We start from the raw sequence: 17141 nt of genomic DNA, 5'->3' as shown, positions 1-17141 counted from the left end.
ACACACACACACACACACACACAAATCGGGTAGTGACACACGTACTAAATCTGCAATAAATAATGGAGGACGGGGTATTGCGGTCGAGCCAAACTGAGCCGAGCAGAGCTGATACTAGCAGTGGGAAGCAATATAAAGTAATTTGCACATCGCCCTAATTTTCGTCTACATCCTTCAGGTGGAGGAGCTGAGGAGCCAACAGGAAGCAGAGAGAAAGAATCAGGAAGTGTGTCACAGCCAGAATATGGAGTCTCTCAAACTGGAGTATGAGACCTCCACACAAGGTGTGTGCAGGACAAACACATACCACAGCTTCATATTTTACACATTATTATTAAGTTTGTTACCGGCCTAAAACTGTCATTCATAAAACTGAGGATTATCTGAATTTTTTTACATTTTTAACGGTGCATGCATTAATTGCTTTAAAATATTGAATGTGTATTTTCAAAATTTGTCATTACTGATTAATCCGTTAATTGTCTCGATCACTTGATGCTAATGTGTGTTTGTGTAAAAATTAAAATAAATAAATGAGTTTGTGCATTTCAGAGCTAAAGAGGATCCAGCAGACAGACCTGGAGAACCTGAATAAAACTCTGAAGGAGACGGAAACGTCTCTCTCTGTAAGAGACATTCATATAATAATATTACAAGAATAATGATGCACAGGAAGTTTCAGAAATGTTTTCAGACGGTTTTTTTCATGGCGTCAGGTTTGTGTTATGCCATATCTCACGAGCGCGATAAAACAAGCTTACGAGCAGATTATATAATTTCACACGCGCAGATATTACTCGTAAGCGTGAAACAAACCATAGGGAGAGGGACAGAATGTCACCTGCGTGTATTAAACTGAGCAGCACGCCTGCGAGTGTTTCTGAGAGTTGGAGGGCGCACGCTCTAGCGGACATGGCCTTAATGTAGGGGAAACCTCTGGAGCGAATCAGGGTCTTCAAGTTTTTTGGTGTCTGGGTGGGGTGTCTGGGGACACCTACCCCTTTGTAACATTACACTCTAATTAACTCTATTTCCTGCATTCTGATACGTTTTTAGGCACCAATTCATGTCAAGAAGAACACAAAATTCTTGAGGCAGGTGGCAATTATAAATTTTTAAAAAATGAAATGGAATTGATGCTGTAAGGGGGCTTTCAAATCCAGGACCTGGGCCCGGATCTGACTACACTTGACCCCTAAGTCCAGTTTGTTTAGTTGATATGAACAGGGCATGACGGTAACGTTTTTTCCAAGGAGCACGTTTTGGAAATATTTTGGCTTTATGCCCACACTTGTTTTCTAATTACTTTATATTTAATAGCAGTGTCTCCTTTATTCAAGCAAAAAGTGTACGGTTTACTTAATACTTATGATCCATCTGTTACTTTCTGACTTAACTTTTCAGAAAAGGAAATTTGTTAAAGAATTTTGTGACTTTGCAGGGAAAATTGGACCCCGGCAAAGGCATTATTTCAAACTACATAATAATAGCTTTCTTTTCACTTTTAGTCTTGTTTCCTGTTACTGGTCACTTATGATTACTTACTTATCATCAGATGAAAAATTACACAGTTTCAGAAATATTTTTTTAATATTTCAGTAACTTTAACGATGTAGTGTAAGATAGCACTGTAAATAAAGGACTGGGTAAGTGTCTCTCATCCGTTGTGTTGTTGGGATATGTGCAATAAATGTCCGGAAATTCTTGTCGATACACTATATGTAACCATGTAGCCTACCTTTAACATTAGATCTGACCTTAGCCTTAACGTTAGGCCAGCCAGTCTGATTAAACAGAAATAATATATCATGACGTGGCATATGATGTAAAGATCACGTTCCACTAATAGTTAAACATGCCAAAAACAATATAAGTTTCTGGCTAGTTGACTCTGTTATAATGTAGGCTAAGTAAACTGGCTGGCCAGGCTAAACAATGGTAGCCATGGTAGCTGAGGCTAGCTTTAATGTTATGAGATAAGGGTACATCGGCAAGGATTTACGGACATTTCAAAAGCATTGCATCCCAGCAACAAAACAGATGAGAGACATTTATACATTACTTTAAATACGGTGCCGTCTTGTGCTACATTGTCAAAGAACGGTAGGCTACTCTCTAGGCTTTCTGAACAATAGCTGTCAATCAAGGTAGACTGATATGCTCCGTTTGGGTGAAATTGACCTAAAGGTGACCAATCACAGGAGGGCCAGTGCCTCAAAGTCAGTTTCATTTGGGCGAGCAGCAATCACATTCGAGTGAAGAGTTTACCTGCCAGAGCGTGTATGCCCTCCAGTGATCGCAAAGCAGACACTCCTGGGCGTGTACAGCTCAGTTTAATACACGCAGGAGCCATTCTTTCCCTCTCCCTATGTTTTGTTTCACACTTGCAGCTGCCTGTACAACTCTTGATTGTTGAATTGGTGGGCCAAAATTTGCTCATGAGCATGTTTTCTTCATGCTCGCAATATATGACACATACCTGATGCCATATTTTAGAACCTTTTTGCTGTCTTTCATTCAGACTCCGTCAACGTCTGTTTTGCACTGATATGCTTTCATTTTTCGGGCACTCTGCTGTCCTTAACACAATTTGATAGAAAACCTTTTCTGGAACAATAGAGAGCTTAGAGAGGTGAGTAGGCCTTCTATATAAAGTTTATTTTGTTATTTAATATTAACTGAGTATTAACTGTGTGTGTAAAGTGTGAAAGATTATTTCTTATATAATGTCAATGTGCTGCCTGCCATACTCCCTTTAATTTAACAGTGGACCAAATAGTTTAGATTTCATGTTGGAAAACAAAGCAAAGTTATGATAGATATGAATACATATAAAGAAAAAGGACAGATTTCTGCAGGAAGATGAATTCTAAAAGTTCTAATATGTCACATCATATAGAATGTCTGGACTCTTTCCTGCATGAACAAACACTTTGCTCATTCATTATATTGGCAAAAAAAGTGTTTTAGCCCCTTTCAGGTCCACAGTGAAGAAGCAGCATTTTGATTTTACCTGCTACTGTTTCTGACTCTGAAGTGTCCAAATTGGAAAGAACCAAAGCTCAGTATTCACTCTTCTGTCTCTGTCCACCTCTATCCCTCTTACCAGGAGAAAATCTCTGAGCTGTCAGCAGAGAAGGCGGCTCTAAATGAGAAGCTGAAAGCGGAGGAGGAGAGGAGGAAGCAAATACTCACTGACAAAAATCTGGTAAACATGATCATATCTAAAATAAAAATTGACAGAGGGTTGGTCTGAATCTGTTTAACACAACCTCCCCATGAAGAGTCACACTCTCTAAATTTATTCTGAGCCCCATGAACTGACATCTCTAACCACCAGTGGTGATTCCAGGTGTTTTTAAGTGCAGGGGATAAGAGAGAGAATACAGAAAATCTGCTTAGAAATATAGGAAATGTTGGATAGGATAGAACATTATGTAATTGTGCTAAATAAAATACCATGTTCATTATTAGTTTCACTTGTTTTCATGTTTTCATTTCAAACAAATTGTATATTAGAATACAATACACATTTTTTGCCACTGCCACTTTTTTGAAAAACAATTCCAGTGCTAGTTTCATGGTATCAGAATTTTGGCTTGTAATCATAGAAACAGTAAATGGTCATGTGACAAGGGATGGGAAGATTGGCAGAACAGGGAGCCAAGTGACAGTACTCTGATCCAATGGAAATCACAATTGTCAGATTGACAGCACTCTACCACAATGGGGGGCCAATCATATTTTTTTCCAACTCTGCCCCTGCAAACCACTAGTGTCCAAACCACTATGATAAGGATGATCTCAGGGTGACTTGTAATCTTTATTACTGTCTTTGTCTGTGCTGCCTCAAGGAGCTGCTTTCCCCACAGAGGACATGTCAGTTTCATGTAGCTTGCTCTAACTTGTTTGTTTGTTTGTGCAGAAGGACTCCCACACAGTCTACCTGGAGCAGGAGCTGGAGAGTCTCAAGGTGGTGTTGGAGATCAAGAACAACCAGCTGCACCATAAGGAGAAGAAGCTCATGGAAATGGACAAACTGGTAAGCATCTTTTTCTTTCACATATTAGCTTGGAGTGTTGGTTGCCTCCCTGTGGTCTAAATGCTTTTTCAGAGGTTTTTTCATTCTTACAAAAGTCCAGTATTCAGAAAGATTACTTTTTGATTTTCTGGACACTGTTATGGGGGAAAATTGCTAAATTGAAGATGAGCATGAAGCATGCAGTTGAGACATATTGTCACCATTCAGAAGAATATATGCATTTAGTCTTTTTGTTGCTGTGTGATACAGTTGGAGACTAATGTGAAACTGCAAGAGTGTCTGACAAAGGTCCAACAGGAGAATGAGGACTACAAGGCCAGGATGGACAAACACGCTGCTCTCTCCAAGTACGTTCTCCAGGTGCTATGTGTGTGTGTGTGTGTGTGTGTGTGTGTGTGTGTGTGTGTGTGTGTGTGTGTGTGTGGTGAGATGGTGATTCATTGCTCTGCAGAGGTGTCAGTTTTGCTATCTGCTTTCACACAATATTTACACAATCAGATTTGTGACAGTATCCACATTATTGATTATTAAGTGGGTACAAGTAAATAATAGAACTGCGAGAACAGTCCCTGAATTTAAACAGTTAACAATAATCTCAAATTAATAAATAATCTGGATAGGCAAAATAATCACAAGCATGTCTATCAGCATCTGTATTGTTTTCTAGTGTATGAAGCGCGGACATTTGTTGATAGACGTGTGTATTTTGTTGGCTCACGCGTGGTCCTTCTTGTTTAGTTAACCAGTGTTAACCAGTTATTATCTTTATGAGTCACGATAGCCACCGTGTGTCTCCCTTTAGCCCACTCCAGCTCTCTGTCTCCCCCTGCAGGCAGCTGTCCAGTGAACAGGCCCTTCTCCAGCAGACGCTGCAGAAAGAGTCCAAAGTCAACAAGCGTCTGTCCATGGAGAATGAGGAGCTGCTGTGGAAGCTGCACAACGGCGACCTGCTGGCGAGTCCCCGCCGCCTCTCACCCACCTCACCTTTCAACTCACCACGGAACTCTGCCTCCTTCCCGACAACTGCACCTGTATCCCCCAGATAACCCACACAACAATGGATATTAATGATAAACTTGTACATTTGGAATAAATTGCATTAAAGACGCTTGTTTTGAAAGCGAAAAGACATTGCAGTGGCACCGATGCACTTACGTCTGAGAGTGGGACTGGCCTTGTTCTCTACCAAATGCCTGGTTCTTCAACAAACATTTCTTCTTTTTCTGAAGAAAACATAAATAACAGGCACACCTCAGGGTCTGTACTGGCGCCTCACTCTCGTTTTGACTATTCCTACCTTTTATTTCTAAAATGTTGTACAGTTTAAGTTCAGTTCATCCTGCTCTTTTATGCCACTCTTGCTAAAGGGGGTGGATAAGAGAAAACCTTGGATTTGTGGCATATGTAGGATTGTGAAAACATACTCAAAGCTGTTTGGGTTTGGCAAATCATGAAATGACGGGTACTTCTTGATGGATTAGCATGGATTCTTTAACTTTTTCCCTTCTTTTAAAGAGGATGTTTTTTCCCCTAAATAGCGAAGCTCAATCACTTCAATCAATCTGCTTGGGACCTCTGAAAGAAGTGAATGAACTTGATGTCCTATTGTGAATAAACAGGAATTATTCAGTTTGTTCATTTGAGGAACTGACCGTTCAAGAACCTTTCATCCAAAGGATATCTGCTCCTCTATGTAAGCTCCTCACAACCCTCTACCTTAATCAACTATGTGGAATGTAATCACCCTCGGATGTTAAGTCTGAGCAGGCATCTCAGAGCCAAATATGCAGACGAAGTGTGTTGCCCAGGACCGTGTTCACCCTGCTCCCCTTTACTTTTTCCTTTAAATCTCTCATTAACAAAGGCATACGACTCCCCCACTTCCTCTAAAATTATCTTGTTCCCGGACAGAAACATATCTGTCTTTGACTTGGGTCATATATAAAATTCCCTGAAAAACGCCCAGACTCTGTAACTGGCCGACAACCGGCCTGTTTGTCCTGAAAAACCTCAAGTGTACTCAAATTGCCTCAGTTCACCATGTTTTATTTTGGACACCAGAATAAATACAGTATGACATTATATTAAAGAAACATTGTTTTATTTTGAGCATTAAAATAAACACAATTGTATACATTTTTTGAAAAAGTCAAACAGCAAAGAACAGGAAAGGCTTGGGTGAAAATGTATTCAGTTTATGTCAAATGTGTAAAAAAGCAGGAAGCTTTTCAGCTCGAGTAAGGAGACGCGTCGCTTCCAAACTTGCCTTCAGCCTGTTGGTCATAAGGGATTTCGCCTGCAGCTTTTCTGGAATCATGTTGTGGCGGATGTTCGAGGTCGGCGGCTCGTACCTTCATGACTACGGATTTGATGGAGTACCACCAACCGTGCCATGTGTACCACACCACCCCATCATCCGCCATCGCTTGGTACGGCCCTTTGTAGTAGTGGCCATTCAAGTTGCCTGAATCACACCTTTGATGAGGAAGTAAAAGGAAAACAGATTAGACATGTATACTCTTGTTCATGTTTGTATATTGCCATTTTCATTATTAATTTGCATGTTGTTCTTAGCAGCATCAATGAGAGTGTCAGTCTATTACCTGCTGAACCACCAGCCTGACTTGCTGTGTCTGATACACTTAGCATCACCGTCATTATTGTGGTCATATGTGCTGAATTTGACCCCACCTGAGCCCAAGTCTGGACTGGGCCAATTCTGCCCAGCAAAGGGGGAGCCATCAACCAGGGCATTCCCTGCATTCCCAGTGTACTCTCCCACATGTAATTGGTACTGGTCCTTTTCGTGAACAGGGGAGGAAATTGCAAAGAGTTTTGAATAAATTGTCAATGTTGCAAAAGCGCTTTTTTACATATTACACTGTTATCTGATTCTTGCATCAATGAGGATCAATGTTTTAATTTAGAAATAGAAAATATATGCAATCAAAACTAAGAACTGCAAGAATTGTTGCATAATTTTAATTCATATCTGTGATACTGTAGGTTGATGGAGGTGATAAGGTTTGATGCGCATGATTAAAAATGACATCAAGATAGGCTAATAAGTGGATAGGAAAGATGGCATTAGGGATAAATGTAGGAAAAAGTGGATGGTTAAAGATAAGAAGAGGAACACGTGTTGAGAGGAAGATTAAGGAGCCAGGCGTCCTTGCTGTTGTTCCCATAATAAAGGTCATAAAACAGTCTAAATAAGAATATTGTTATGGGAAATAAAGAGAGGGTGAGATTAAAGACAAAAGAAGGCAAATCAGAAGAAAAACAGAAAAAGAAGGTTATAAGCTGTTTTTATAGGAAAGAAAAAGAGTAGAGTGGACAGACATATAATTTCACAAATGCTTTATCAATTTAGTCCAGTTTGGGGACATTTTAAATAATTTTCCAAAAAATGTGTGTATTGCAAAAGAGAATGAGATCTTGCTTTTTGTTCTTGTTGCAATAACTCTTAAAACCCAACTAAATGCCTTTTCACTTCCTCATACTAGTTTAATTTTGGCCATGTCTTTGTTTCACCTTTTCATCATCCACTCTGAAGTTCTTGTACTCTGCATAGCGCTGATTTCCCACAAAGTCTTCCATGTCGACCCGCAGGACGTAGTTTCCTAGAAAACACTGAGTTACACACGCAACAATCCCATAATGTCTAACAAATCCTGCTAAGCCACACATAGATAAAAACACACCTTGTGAGGTGAGATCGTGTAGAGGTTTATTGCCCAGCCAAAATTCTCCATCAGGGGAGTAGAGGTCTCCAAATCCATGCTTGTACTCCACCCACGCTCTGGACACACACAATGATTATACATACACTCACATACAAGAAAGAGTACACTTTATACACAAAAAAGGAACCAAAAAGGCAAGGCAAGCTCTCATCTTTGGCATTTCTTTTTCACACACACACACACACACCTGTCAAAGTTCTCATTGCCATCTTTTCTTCTCTGGAAGACAGTCCATCCTCCTCCGTTGTTCATGTCACAGTAGACGCTCAGTGCGGTGGGAGAGGCGTCTGGACGGATCACATACAGGCCACTGGCCAAGTTACCGTCTGCAAACACCTCGGAGCAGTCTGTATGCACAAAGATAAGGCAAGGTAAAATATTAAAACAATGTAGGTAAATAATTGGTATTGATTGCAATCAACATCAGAAGCAAACAGAAACTCACAGACATTTGCTTTACATCTTTGTGAGATTCCTAGCGGCTGGACGTAGTTTTTCCTGTGAAGCAGCTTTAGGGTCATGATAAGCGCGGAAACGTTGCCTAATGCTGACTTTTAATGAAACTCAAGCGGTAAGTCATGAGAACACTGCTGCTCTGCAACGGCAGCATTTAAACTATAGTGTGGGGTTCCTGTCGCCCCCATGAGGAATTCTAAGTGTTGTTGTAATCAACAACACTGTTGGCGCATCCACATGACGCATGCCTTTGGTGATCGATGCAGTTGCTAACACGAGGAATAAAAACATGATGGATTCTTCAGACAAGACATACGTTATCTTGTAAATGGATGTCCTCTTTGTCTCCAAAGCTGAACGTTGCTGTTGTCCTTTCTCCCGAATGTGCTTGAATGTAACGGACATTCATTACTATAAAATGGTTGCGCACTATAGCTTTAAGGTTACTGTCGGCGGCTGGAAGCAAGCAAACAAGCAGGTAACGTAATGCAGAAAAGGTAAAGGTAAGGTCGATAATAATAATAATAATAATAATGAATGAATATTGAATTACAAACAAAAAAATCTATATCTACAACTAAAATGACTAAATATAATAAACATCAAACACGCCACAACTCGTGAACTCTGAGCTTCCCACCTACAAGGTCTTAATTACTGCAACAGAGGGGTGTTCATGGATTCTCACAGTAAACACAACCACACTTAAAGGCAGCAGAAGCTACTAAATGCTAACTGCTGATTGGCTGCCTTCTTAAAGTTGGTTAGCAGGGCTTTAAATAGGGCACTGGTGGCAGAGGAGCTCCACACCAAGACCTGACATGATTGCCTTACGAAGTTGTTTTAGCTTAGATAAATGGAAGGTTAAATATTCACTCTTCTCTGAGCTTTGTTTGGGTCTTTACCAACTCCACAATGTCACCAAACACATGCTGCAGTTGGAAACAAGGTTGATACGAACAGTTTTTAGGCTGGAAAACTAAAACAATGAGCTAAAAGATTTGGTGATTATTCTTTGTGAGTTTTCCACTTCAAGCAAAACCCTTTTACATTACAACTGATCATTTAATCCACTGTTAATAAAATACTGATTAGCATAGATTTTACACTAAATACTGGATTGTAGGTACAGTGGCTTGAGAAAGTTTACACACCCAGGCTAAAGTTGATTAAAAAGAGGAATGAAAAAATAATCTTTTGTAAATTGAACTTAATGCCTTATTTCAGAAAAATTAAGAAAATCCAACCTTTTAAGGGCACCGATTTTCTTTGTGAATGAATAATGTATTATAAATAAATAAACGTTCTTTCTTAAAATACAGGGGGATTATTTAATGAATCCAAGACACAATGCATAAAGTTAAAGTTCCCTTGGCCTTTGGAATCGAACTAATCACATTCCCTTCACCATACCTAGAGACTGGCATGGTGTTATTTCAGTTAGCTTAATAGCTGGTTTGATTTGCATTGAGAGATGATCTTATGGAAAGTTCCCCATGCCAATCTCTGTGTATGGTGATGGGTACGTGATGATACGGGGTTAGTTTAATTCAAAAGGCCAAGGGAACTTTATCAAGATGCATAGCATCCTGGATCCATGAAGTAACTGGCCTTTAAAAATAAAAATGTGCCTGCCTCTATGGGAATTTAACATAGGGGTGTGTATATTTGTGCCCCCTGTATTTTAAAGAACATTTATTTATTAACAATACATCATTCATTCACAAAAAAAACTGGTGTCCTTCAAAGGTTGGATTTTCCCAAAAAAAATGTAATCAAAGCATTAAAATATATTTCCAAAAGATGTTTTTTTATTCCTCTTTTTAATCAACTTAAGCCTGGGTGTGGAAACTTTCTCAAGCCACTGTAGCAAGGCAGGTAGGACAGCCGACAGGTGATATGATGTAGGACGTTTTGACGTGAAGGCAGATAAAATGCTAATGTATGTAACTCTGCCTACCTCTATAGTGGTTCTCAGGGCCCAGGTGGGAGTTGGGTATGTGCTCCAGATACTGTGCCTGGCTGTTGTGGAGCTCCTGGATGTAGCGATGCTGGTCGTTGAGCACAGACACCAGGCCCTGGATCTCGGCTTCCAGACGGGCCACATTCTCCTCACATGGCACAGGGGCCTAAAAAGGGGAAAGAAAGAGAAGATTCATGTGTTTAAAGACATTTAAATACAGCTACTGCTTCCAGATTAAAAACTGCAACCATTATGGAAAAAATAAATGCTTCATGTTTGATATTCTGTAGTTTGCATTTTTATAGTTATAAATCACCAATGGACCGTCTAAAACATCCTTGAGTTGGTTAGAAAAAATACAAGTTGGGTTTCTTTTTTTTTGTACGTAATTTAATATTCATTAGTGATAAAGAAAGAGATGAGAATTTAAAAAAAATCTATAATCTTGCAGTTTATCAACATTAAACGGTAGCCACACAAGATGTACGGCCTAGTCCTACTTTGTCTAGTTTGTATTTAACTATTGCTTTCACTCATTTTTAAAACATTAACAATTCAATTCACTTTAATTTATAACAGAAGTTAGTGCGGGAAACTTTACAGAGACAGTAGATCTAGACTACACTCTATAATATACAGAGATCTAACAATTCCGCCCAAGTGCAAGCATTGGTGCAACAGAAACAGAAATTCAATAGCACAGAGACACAGATACTATAAAGTAACATAAGAAGCAGCATGTCTTTCCAGAAAGTAAATCCTTGTTAGTATGGATAATTCACACCCACACTATGAGTGGTTTTGCACATGAACAACTGATTTACCAAACAAATAGTCCCTATAAAAACTGTCCAGTGCGGTCTTCGGATTATCTAGAGTGTTTAGTATAACATGGTGAAAATAAATTGGAGTTTCTTACCGCCAGAGAGGCAGCCATGTGAAGAAGAAAGGCCACTGAAGTCCTCAGCATTTGCATAATCAGTGATCTGAATGACTCAAACTGCCACACTTTCTTGTCTCACTTTATTTATATAGACTTCCTCTCTCTCTATAGACTTCCTCTCTCTCTTCCCATAGGCTGATATTGTTCACTGCTCTTTTTGACCATGGCTGGAGATTATTAACTGCACATTGACTGACACATAGCCTCCATCTAGTGGCTAGAATAAACAGGTATTGTCTCCTGACAATACCTAAAGTCTCAAACTGAACCTACAAACTGCTACAGGGCCTACAGCAATTTTTACTTGGCTATAGTTTCACTCATGTGATGTGATCAGTGGTGATGCCAGTGACAGACTGTTCCAATTATGAATGTGTGTTCTAATTTAAGATTTCACTTTATCTGTGATTCCAAGAACAATAACAAATCTATTAACAACAGAGTAGCTGTTTGTTACACAGTTTGCATTTTTGATTATTAAAGACAAAAAATGTTGTCAATGATTAAATCATTGCATAAATGCTGAAATAAATTCATAAATGCATAAATTAATATTAAAAAAAATGTTGGGATAGGCAGTGAATGCAAAATTTGCACCAACAATTTTAAAATTAATTTCAGTCTTTGTGTCTGTATGTTATTGAGGTAGGCGGTAACCCCACTGTAAAGCAAAGTGGACCTGAATCAATCCTGCGATTAATCTTGTTTAACAGTTAGATTAGATTGAAAAATTACGTTACCATCTACCTCATAAACATAAATACAGAAACAAAATTAATAAATGGTAGAAATATAGAAACGTATAAATGTGGGTTTGTAGAAATAGTCATTTGGTCATTTTTTTATTTCCTGATCAATTACTAATAATTATAATTAAATAATATAATATCATTATAATTAAATAATGTAATTACTTCAGCAAAAACACATTTAAATACATACATAAAAGCTTAAATAAATAGATGACTAAATATATATTTTAATAAATAAATAAAATTGACATGTGATGACATGTAATGAATACTTTAAGGTATTTCATTACTTTGTGGTAATGTCTGAAGTGCCACCATGGAAGAAAGACTGCCGAAAGACTCAGCTCGATTTGTGCCAGTTCTCAGTAATATTCAACGGGCTAAGCTGCGTGACTCTTATTGGCTAACAGCTAGCCAATGAGAGCCTGGCTATCAGCATCCTTTACCAAGCACAACTGGGCGAGCTCATGAATATTAATGAGCTCAGGCAACAAGAAGTCAGACTGACCAGCTGTTGTTATTGGCCTGATTTCTCCTCTTATTCCTTTTCAGTAGCTAGAGCTGACAGAGGAGGTAGCATTTCATCTTCACATTCACGACACAACACGAACACACATGGACCTTACATATTTCAAAACTTGCAAGTAAAATGTTTTTTATGATGCAAGGCACCTTTAAACAATTTACTAAATGTTTCTCTATTTCCATATTTCATATTTGAATTGCCAACATTAGCCATTCATTGATTTAAGTGTACTTTTTATGCAGCATGTCATTTTTTATGAAATATTATGTGACCTGAAGTCAAACTTGCTAAGATATGTAAAATATAACAAGAAAGCAGGAAAGCAAAACGGAGGTTAGCTAAGAGAACTATAATTTGAACCAGTCACGAAACCTCTGTCTTTCTGGAGAGCAACTGAAAAAATGCGACTCCGGTGGGACTCGAACCCACAACCTTTGAATCACTCCTCAAGTGCTTGACTAGAAGTCCAATGCGCTATCCATTGCGCCACGGAGCCACCTGTTGGATACCACGCTATATACGGTAAAAACGTTCTCTTGACAACAAAACATAAAGTTGTTTCTACAGAGCAGAGACGTGGACCCGGGTGCAGCCTACGTTTTAACTTTGTTTTTTTCGTTTGAACCACAAAACAAAACAGCTAGAAAAACACCTTTTTTTTGTTTGTCGATTCAAACCAAAAACCAAGAAACGGTAAAAAAAAAAAAAAAGGAGCCCATCTTCCGTTTTGGTTTCTGAAAAACGAAAAACTAAACCAAATTCAAATAATTCCTATTTTCCTTTCTCCGTTTTAAGATCTACGTTAAAAGAAAGACAGATGGGCCAAGTGACCCGGAAGTAATAGTAAAAATAGCCCGTAAAAATAAAAGCCAAGCTTTTAGAACGGTCATAATGCAGCACTAACGTTATGCGTTAGAAGAACAGCAATCAATCAATAAATAGGCTTGTATGAACCTAGACCAAAAGAGATAAGTTTGCAAAAGTAGGCCTAGTTTATTACAGTGATTTAATATCCACGAACACATCACCAGTCACGTTTAATGAGCGCATTGTGTGTGCAGAGTTGTTACTGTTAGTGCTATATTATATAATTAAATTAATATTTAATGTGGTTTCCACCGTAATGGACTGTAGGCCTATATCTGAGACATGTTTTTAAATTTATGAGTGTTATGGTTAACTCCTAAACTTGTTCACGCAGCACACATGTAAATCAGCCAATCAAGCACTATGAGGAGAAAGAGCTCATTTTGGTGAGTAGGTTAATGCCTTAAGCAGCAGGGCTAAGAAACGTGATTTGTTATAATGAGTTACAGTTATAATGAAAATAACGTGTTTAGCTTTCCAAAATGACAGAACATGAAGCTTAATTTCTATATTATCTCCAAATGACAGTGGCTCGCACACAGCAGGCATGGTGCGACACCTACTGGTCTGTTTTTGTAATCGTTTTGAACTCAGAATCAGAATCAGAATCAGAATCAGCTTTATTCGCCAGGTATGAGGACAAATGTGGAGCAGCTGGAACAGGTGGTGTCCGGGGTGAGATGGGTCTGCAGTGATGGTTCCTGCCCATTTCCTGACTCTGGATGTGTATAAGTCATGGACGGAGGGCAGGTTGGCACCGATGATCTTTTCTGCAGTCCTAACTGTCCGTTGTAGTCCGCTCCGGTCCTTTTTGGTGGCAGATCCAAACCAGACAGTGATGGACGTGCAGAGGACAGACTGGATGATGGCTGAGTAGAAGTGGACCAGCAGCTCCTTAGGCAGGTTGAGCTTCCTGAGCTGGCGCAGGAAGTACAGTCTCTGCTGGGCCTTTTTGATGATGGTGTCTGAGTTGGGCTCCCAATTCAGGTCCTGGAATATAGTAGATCCCAGAAACCTGAAGGATTCCACAGCAGACACAGGGCTGTTGAGTATGGTGATGGGGGGAGGAGTGGGGGGTCTCTTCCTGAAGTCCACAATCATCTCCACAGTCTTGAGCGTGTTGAGCTCAAGGTTGTTCTGACTGCACCAGAGAGCCAGCTGATCCACCTCCCATTTGTCGGCCTCATCCGAGACGGTTGTGTGTGTCAGCGAACTTCAGAGTTTAACAGTGGGTCCCTGAGGTGCAGTCATGTAGAGGGAGAGGAGCAGTGGGGAGAGCACACACCCTGGGGGGCGCCAGTGCTAATAGTCCGTGTGCGGATGTGTGTTCCCAGCCTCACCTGCTGCCTCCTGTCAGTCAGAAAGTTTGTGATCCACTGACAGGTGGAGCTGGCACAGTGAGCTGGAGAGTTTGGTGCTGAGGATGTCCGATGATGGTGTTGAACGCTGAGCTGAAGTCCACGAACAGGATCCTTTCATAGGCCCCTGGAGAGTCGAGGTGTTGCAGGATGTAATGCAGTCCCAAGTTGACTACATCATCCACCAACCTTTTAGCCCTGTAGGCAAACTGCAGGGCGTCCAGCAAGGGGACTGTGATGTCCTTCAGGTGGGTCAACACCAGTCTTTCAAAGGACTTCATGACTACAGATGTCAGGGCGACAGGCCTGTAGTCATTTAGTCCAGAGATGGAGGGTTTTTTGGGGACTGGGATGATTGTTGAGCGTTTGAAGCAGGAGGGAACTTCAGATAGCTCCAGAGATCTGTTGAAGATCTGAGTGAAGATGGGGGCCAGCTGGTCTGCACAGATTTTCAGGCAGGATGGTGACACACCGTCTGGGCCAGGAGCCTTTCTGGTTTTCTGCCTCTGGAAGAGCTGGCGCACATCCACTTCACAGACTGACTGAAGTGTGAGTTGGTGAGTTGGTGTGGGGGAGGGGTGTGACTGTGGTCTTTTCAAACCTACACTAGAAGCTGTTCAGCTCGTCAGCCAGTTGTTGAGAACCAGCAGTGTTGTGTTGGGGGATGGTCTCCTGTAGTTAGTGAGTGTCTGCAGGCCTCTCCACACTGACCTTGATTTTAACCTTTGTTGGATAAATGACGTCACATGGATGACTGCCTTCATATATGTTGTTTTTGATTGAATGATTAACAAATTACTATCACTATTACCTAACTATCCTGTTCAATACATTTCTATTCACACAGTATAACGTTAGCGAAGAAACATTTAGTGTGTCCTTGGGTTTTTTGAAAATAGATATGATGCATTAGGATAATTTGACTTTAACAAAATTACATTTGAGAACCAACACAAGTTTTATGAGGATGTCAATTGAAAAATGGGGACTGATATTTTTTATTTTGGGGCGGCTGTGGCTCAGTGGTAGAGCGGTTGCCTGCCAATTGAAAAGTTGGTGGTTCGATCCCTGCCCCTGCAGTCATTGTCGAAGTGTCCTTGGGCAAGACACTGAACCCCGAGTTGCCCCCGGTGCTGCGCATCGGAGTGTGAATGTGTGTGAGTGTTTATCTGATGAGCAGGTGGCACCTTGTACAGCAGCCCCGGCCACAGTGTATGAATGTGTGTGAATGGTGAATGTTTCCTGTAGATGTAAAAGCGCTTTGAGCAGTTGTTAAGACTGGAAAAGCGCTATATAAATACAGCACATTTACATATTTTGATGGCAGCACAGCGGAATCCTACTCTCCCTCATTAGTAACGTTAACCTTATTAGGCCTACGCTAACGTCACGTGGGAACTCACGTTGACAGTATTCATTCAATCGCTGTCAGTTCGCTGTCCAAACAACTACGGGGCTCGTGAAATTGTGTTGGGGTCGGCTTTTTACAAATTAATATGCTGTTATAGAAAAATATGTAATTTATGTCGCAACAGGTTGCAATGACCCTGGTTGCACGCGATTAGGTTTTGGTTTCTTAGGTCAACCTATATTAGGCCAACCAATTGGATCAAACCACAAATGCGCTCATTAAACAAAAAAACACAAAAAAGGAATCTATCATCCATACAAAGCATGAGTTTGTGCACTACACCTCCTACCATAGCACCTGCAAAGTTAGTATACCCCCTTAGCTGCTGCCAAAGGCATTAAAAAGGAATTTTTAATTTGTGTTTAAAGACAACCTACCTTTTCCGGAGACTCATTTCACCACCACAAAGTGACATTTTAAAGAATTCACATCAATTTGGTGCCGGATTTCAAAATTAAAGCCCTTTAAGAATGTCTGTTTAAGGCTATATTTTAACTCTTGTTCAGCCTGATCTGAAATGGAAAGCCCCTGTTTACAGACTCATTTCACATCAGAGTTATAATACACAACCCCAGTCACTTAATTAATATCAGGCCATTCTGATGTAGGATATTAAAATAAAAGCCCTTGAAAAGGTTGTTAAGGCTATGTAACAATTAGCCCCATGGTGGAAAGAGGGGACATGGACTCAGTGGTTCTTCACCTGGTGCTTTGATTTATTTCTTCACCAATCACATAGAAAGTGCAGTATTGCAAGGGTGAATCATTGCAAAAATGTATCAAAAATTTAAAAAACAACAAAAACAAAAACAAGAAAACTAAGTACAAACTATTCAAATCATCATTATAAACTGATATTCAACAAAACCAAGGACTATATTCAACCCAGTCTCATATAAAAACGTACCCTGACTACGTTGGTTCAATGTGCAATAACGTTGAGGCCCATGAATTGAATGAGGTTTTTCCCTTAATACTTGTTTCCTCTTTTGTTATGTGATAATTGCCCAGATTTACCATTGCCTTCTTCCCTTTTCATTTTCAGACTCCCTCATTCAAGATGTCCGAGACCTCTTG

At 40.0% G+C, this 17141-nt stretch overlaps 2 protein-coding genes and 1 non-coding gene across 7 annotated transcripts in view; 1 reads left to right on the top strand and 2 right to left on the bottom strand.

Annotated features, from left to right (window-relative positions):
• LOC116704080 (microtubule-associated tumor suppressor 1 homolog) overlaps positions 1 to 6124 on the top strand; it is a 67037-nt gene extending 60913 nt beyond the window's left edge. For 4 of the 5 annotated variants that reach the window (XM_032539299.1, XM_032539305.1, XM_032539314.1 and 1 more), the window contains 6 exons: positions 179 to 284; positions 553 to 626; positions 3110 to 3208; positions 3926 to 4042; positions 4292 to 4389; positions 4875 to 6124. In XM_032539299.1, coding sequence (XP_032395190.1) covers positions 179 to 284; positions 553 to 626; positions 3110 to 3208; positions 3926 to 4042; positions 4292 to 4389; positions 4875 to 5088 — 708 coding nt within the window. In that variant the 3' untranslated portion in view covers positions 5089 to 6124. Of the gene's footprint in view, positions 1 to 178; positions 285 to 552; positions 627 to 3109; positions 3218 to 3286; positions 3330 to 3925; positions 4043 to 4291; positions 4390 to 4874 lie in introns of those variants that run through there. The other variant, XM_032539325.1, reaches the window with a different exon arrangement.
• An 88-nt stretch (positions 6125 to 6212) lies between these two features.
• On the bottom strand, positions 6213 to 11547 carry LOC116704117 (fibrinogen-like protein 1). Its single transcript, XM_032539368.1, has 7 exons — positions 11127 to 11547; positions 10205 to 10373; positions 7976 to 8135; positions 7747 to 7844; positions 7577 to 7665; positions 6646 to 6842; positions 6213 to 6517 (listed from the first exon to the last, which is right to left on the bottom strand). Exons 1-7 carry the CDS (start codon positions 11181 to 11183, stop codon positions 6271 to 6273), a joined length of 1017 nt encoding a protein of 338 aa, XP_032395259.1. The 5' UTR covers positions 11184 to 11547; the 3' UTR covers positions 6213 to 6270.
• Positions 11548 to 12832: 1285 nt separating this feature from the next.
• On the bottom strand, positions 12833 to 12924 carry trnar-ucu (transfer RNA arginine (anticodon UCU)). Its single transcript is given in 2 exon segments — positions 12833 to 12868; positions 12888 to 12924. It is a non-coding gene; the product is annotated as a tRNA-Arg (tRNA).
• Positions 12925 to 17141: the final 4217 nt, after the last annotated feature.

This window comes from Etheostoma spectabile, chromosome 2 (genome assembly GCF_008692095.1).
Source record: "Etheostoma spectabile isolate EspeVRDwgs_2016 chromosome 2, UIUC_Espe_1.0, whole genome shotgun sequence".
In the NCBI taxonomy this organism is placed as follows: domain Eukaryota; kingdom Metazoa; phylum Chordata; class Actinopteri; order Perciformes; family Percidae; genus Etheostoma; species Etheostoma spectabile.
This window is presented reverse-complemented; position numbering and strand designations above follow the sequence as displayed.

What these genes read in the sequence shown, in the direction of transcription:
- LOC116704117 (XM_032539368.1), bottom strand. Translation starts at nt 11,183, where the DNA reads ATGCAAATGCTGAGGACTTCAGTGGCCTTTCTTCTTCACATGGCTGCC. An exon ending in ACATGGCTGCCTCTCTGGCG is followed by an intron (nt 10,374 to 11,126) that starts GTAAGAAACTCC and finishes TCCCCTTTTTAG; the next exon opens with GCCCCTGTGCCATGTGAGGA. An exon ending in TCAGAGTGGATGATGAAAAG is followed by an intron (nt 6,843 to 7,576) that starts GTGAAACAAAGA and finishes GTTCACGAAAAG; the next exon opens with GACCAGTACCAATTACATGT.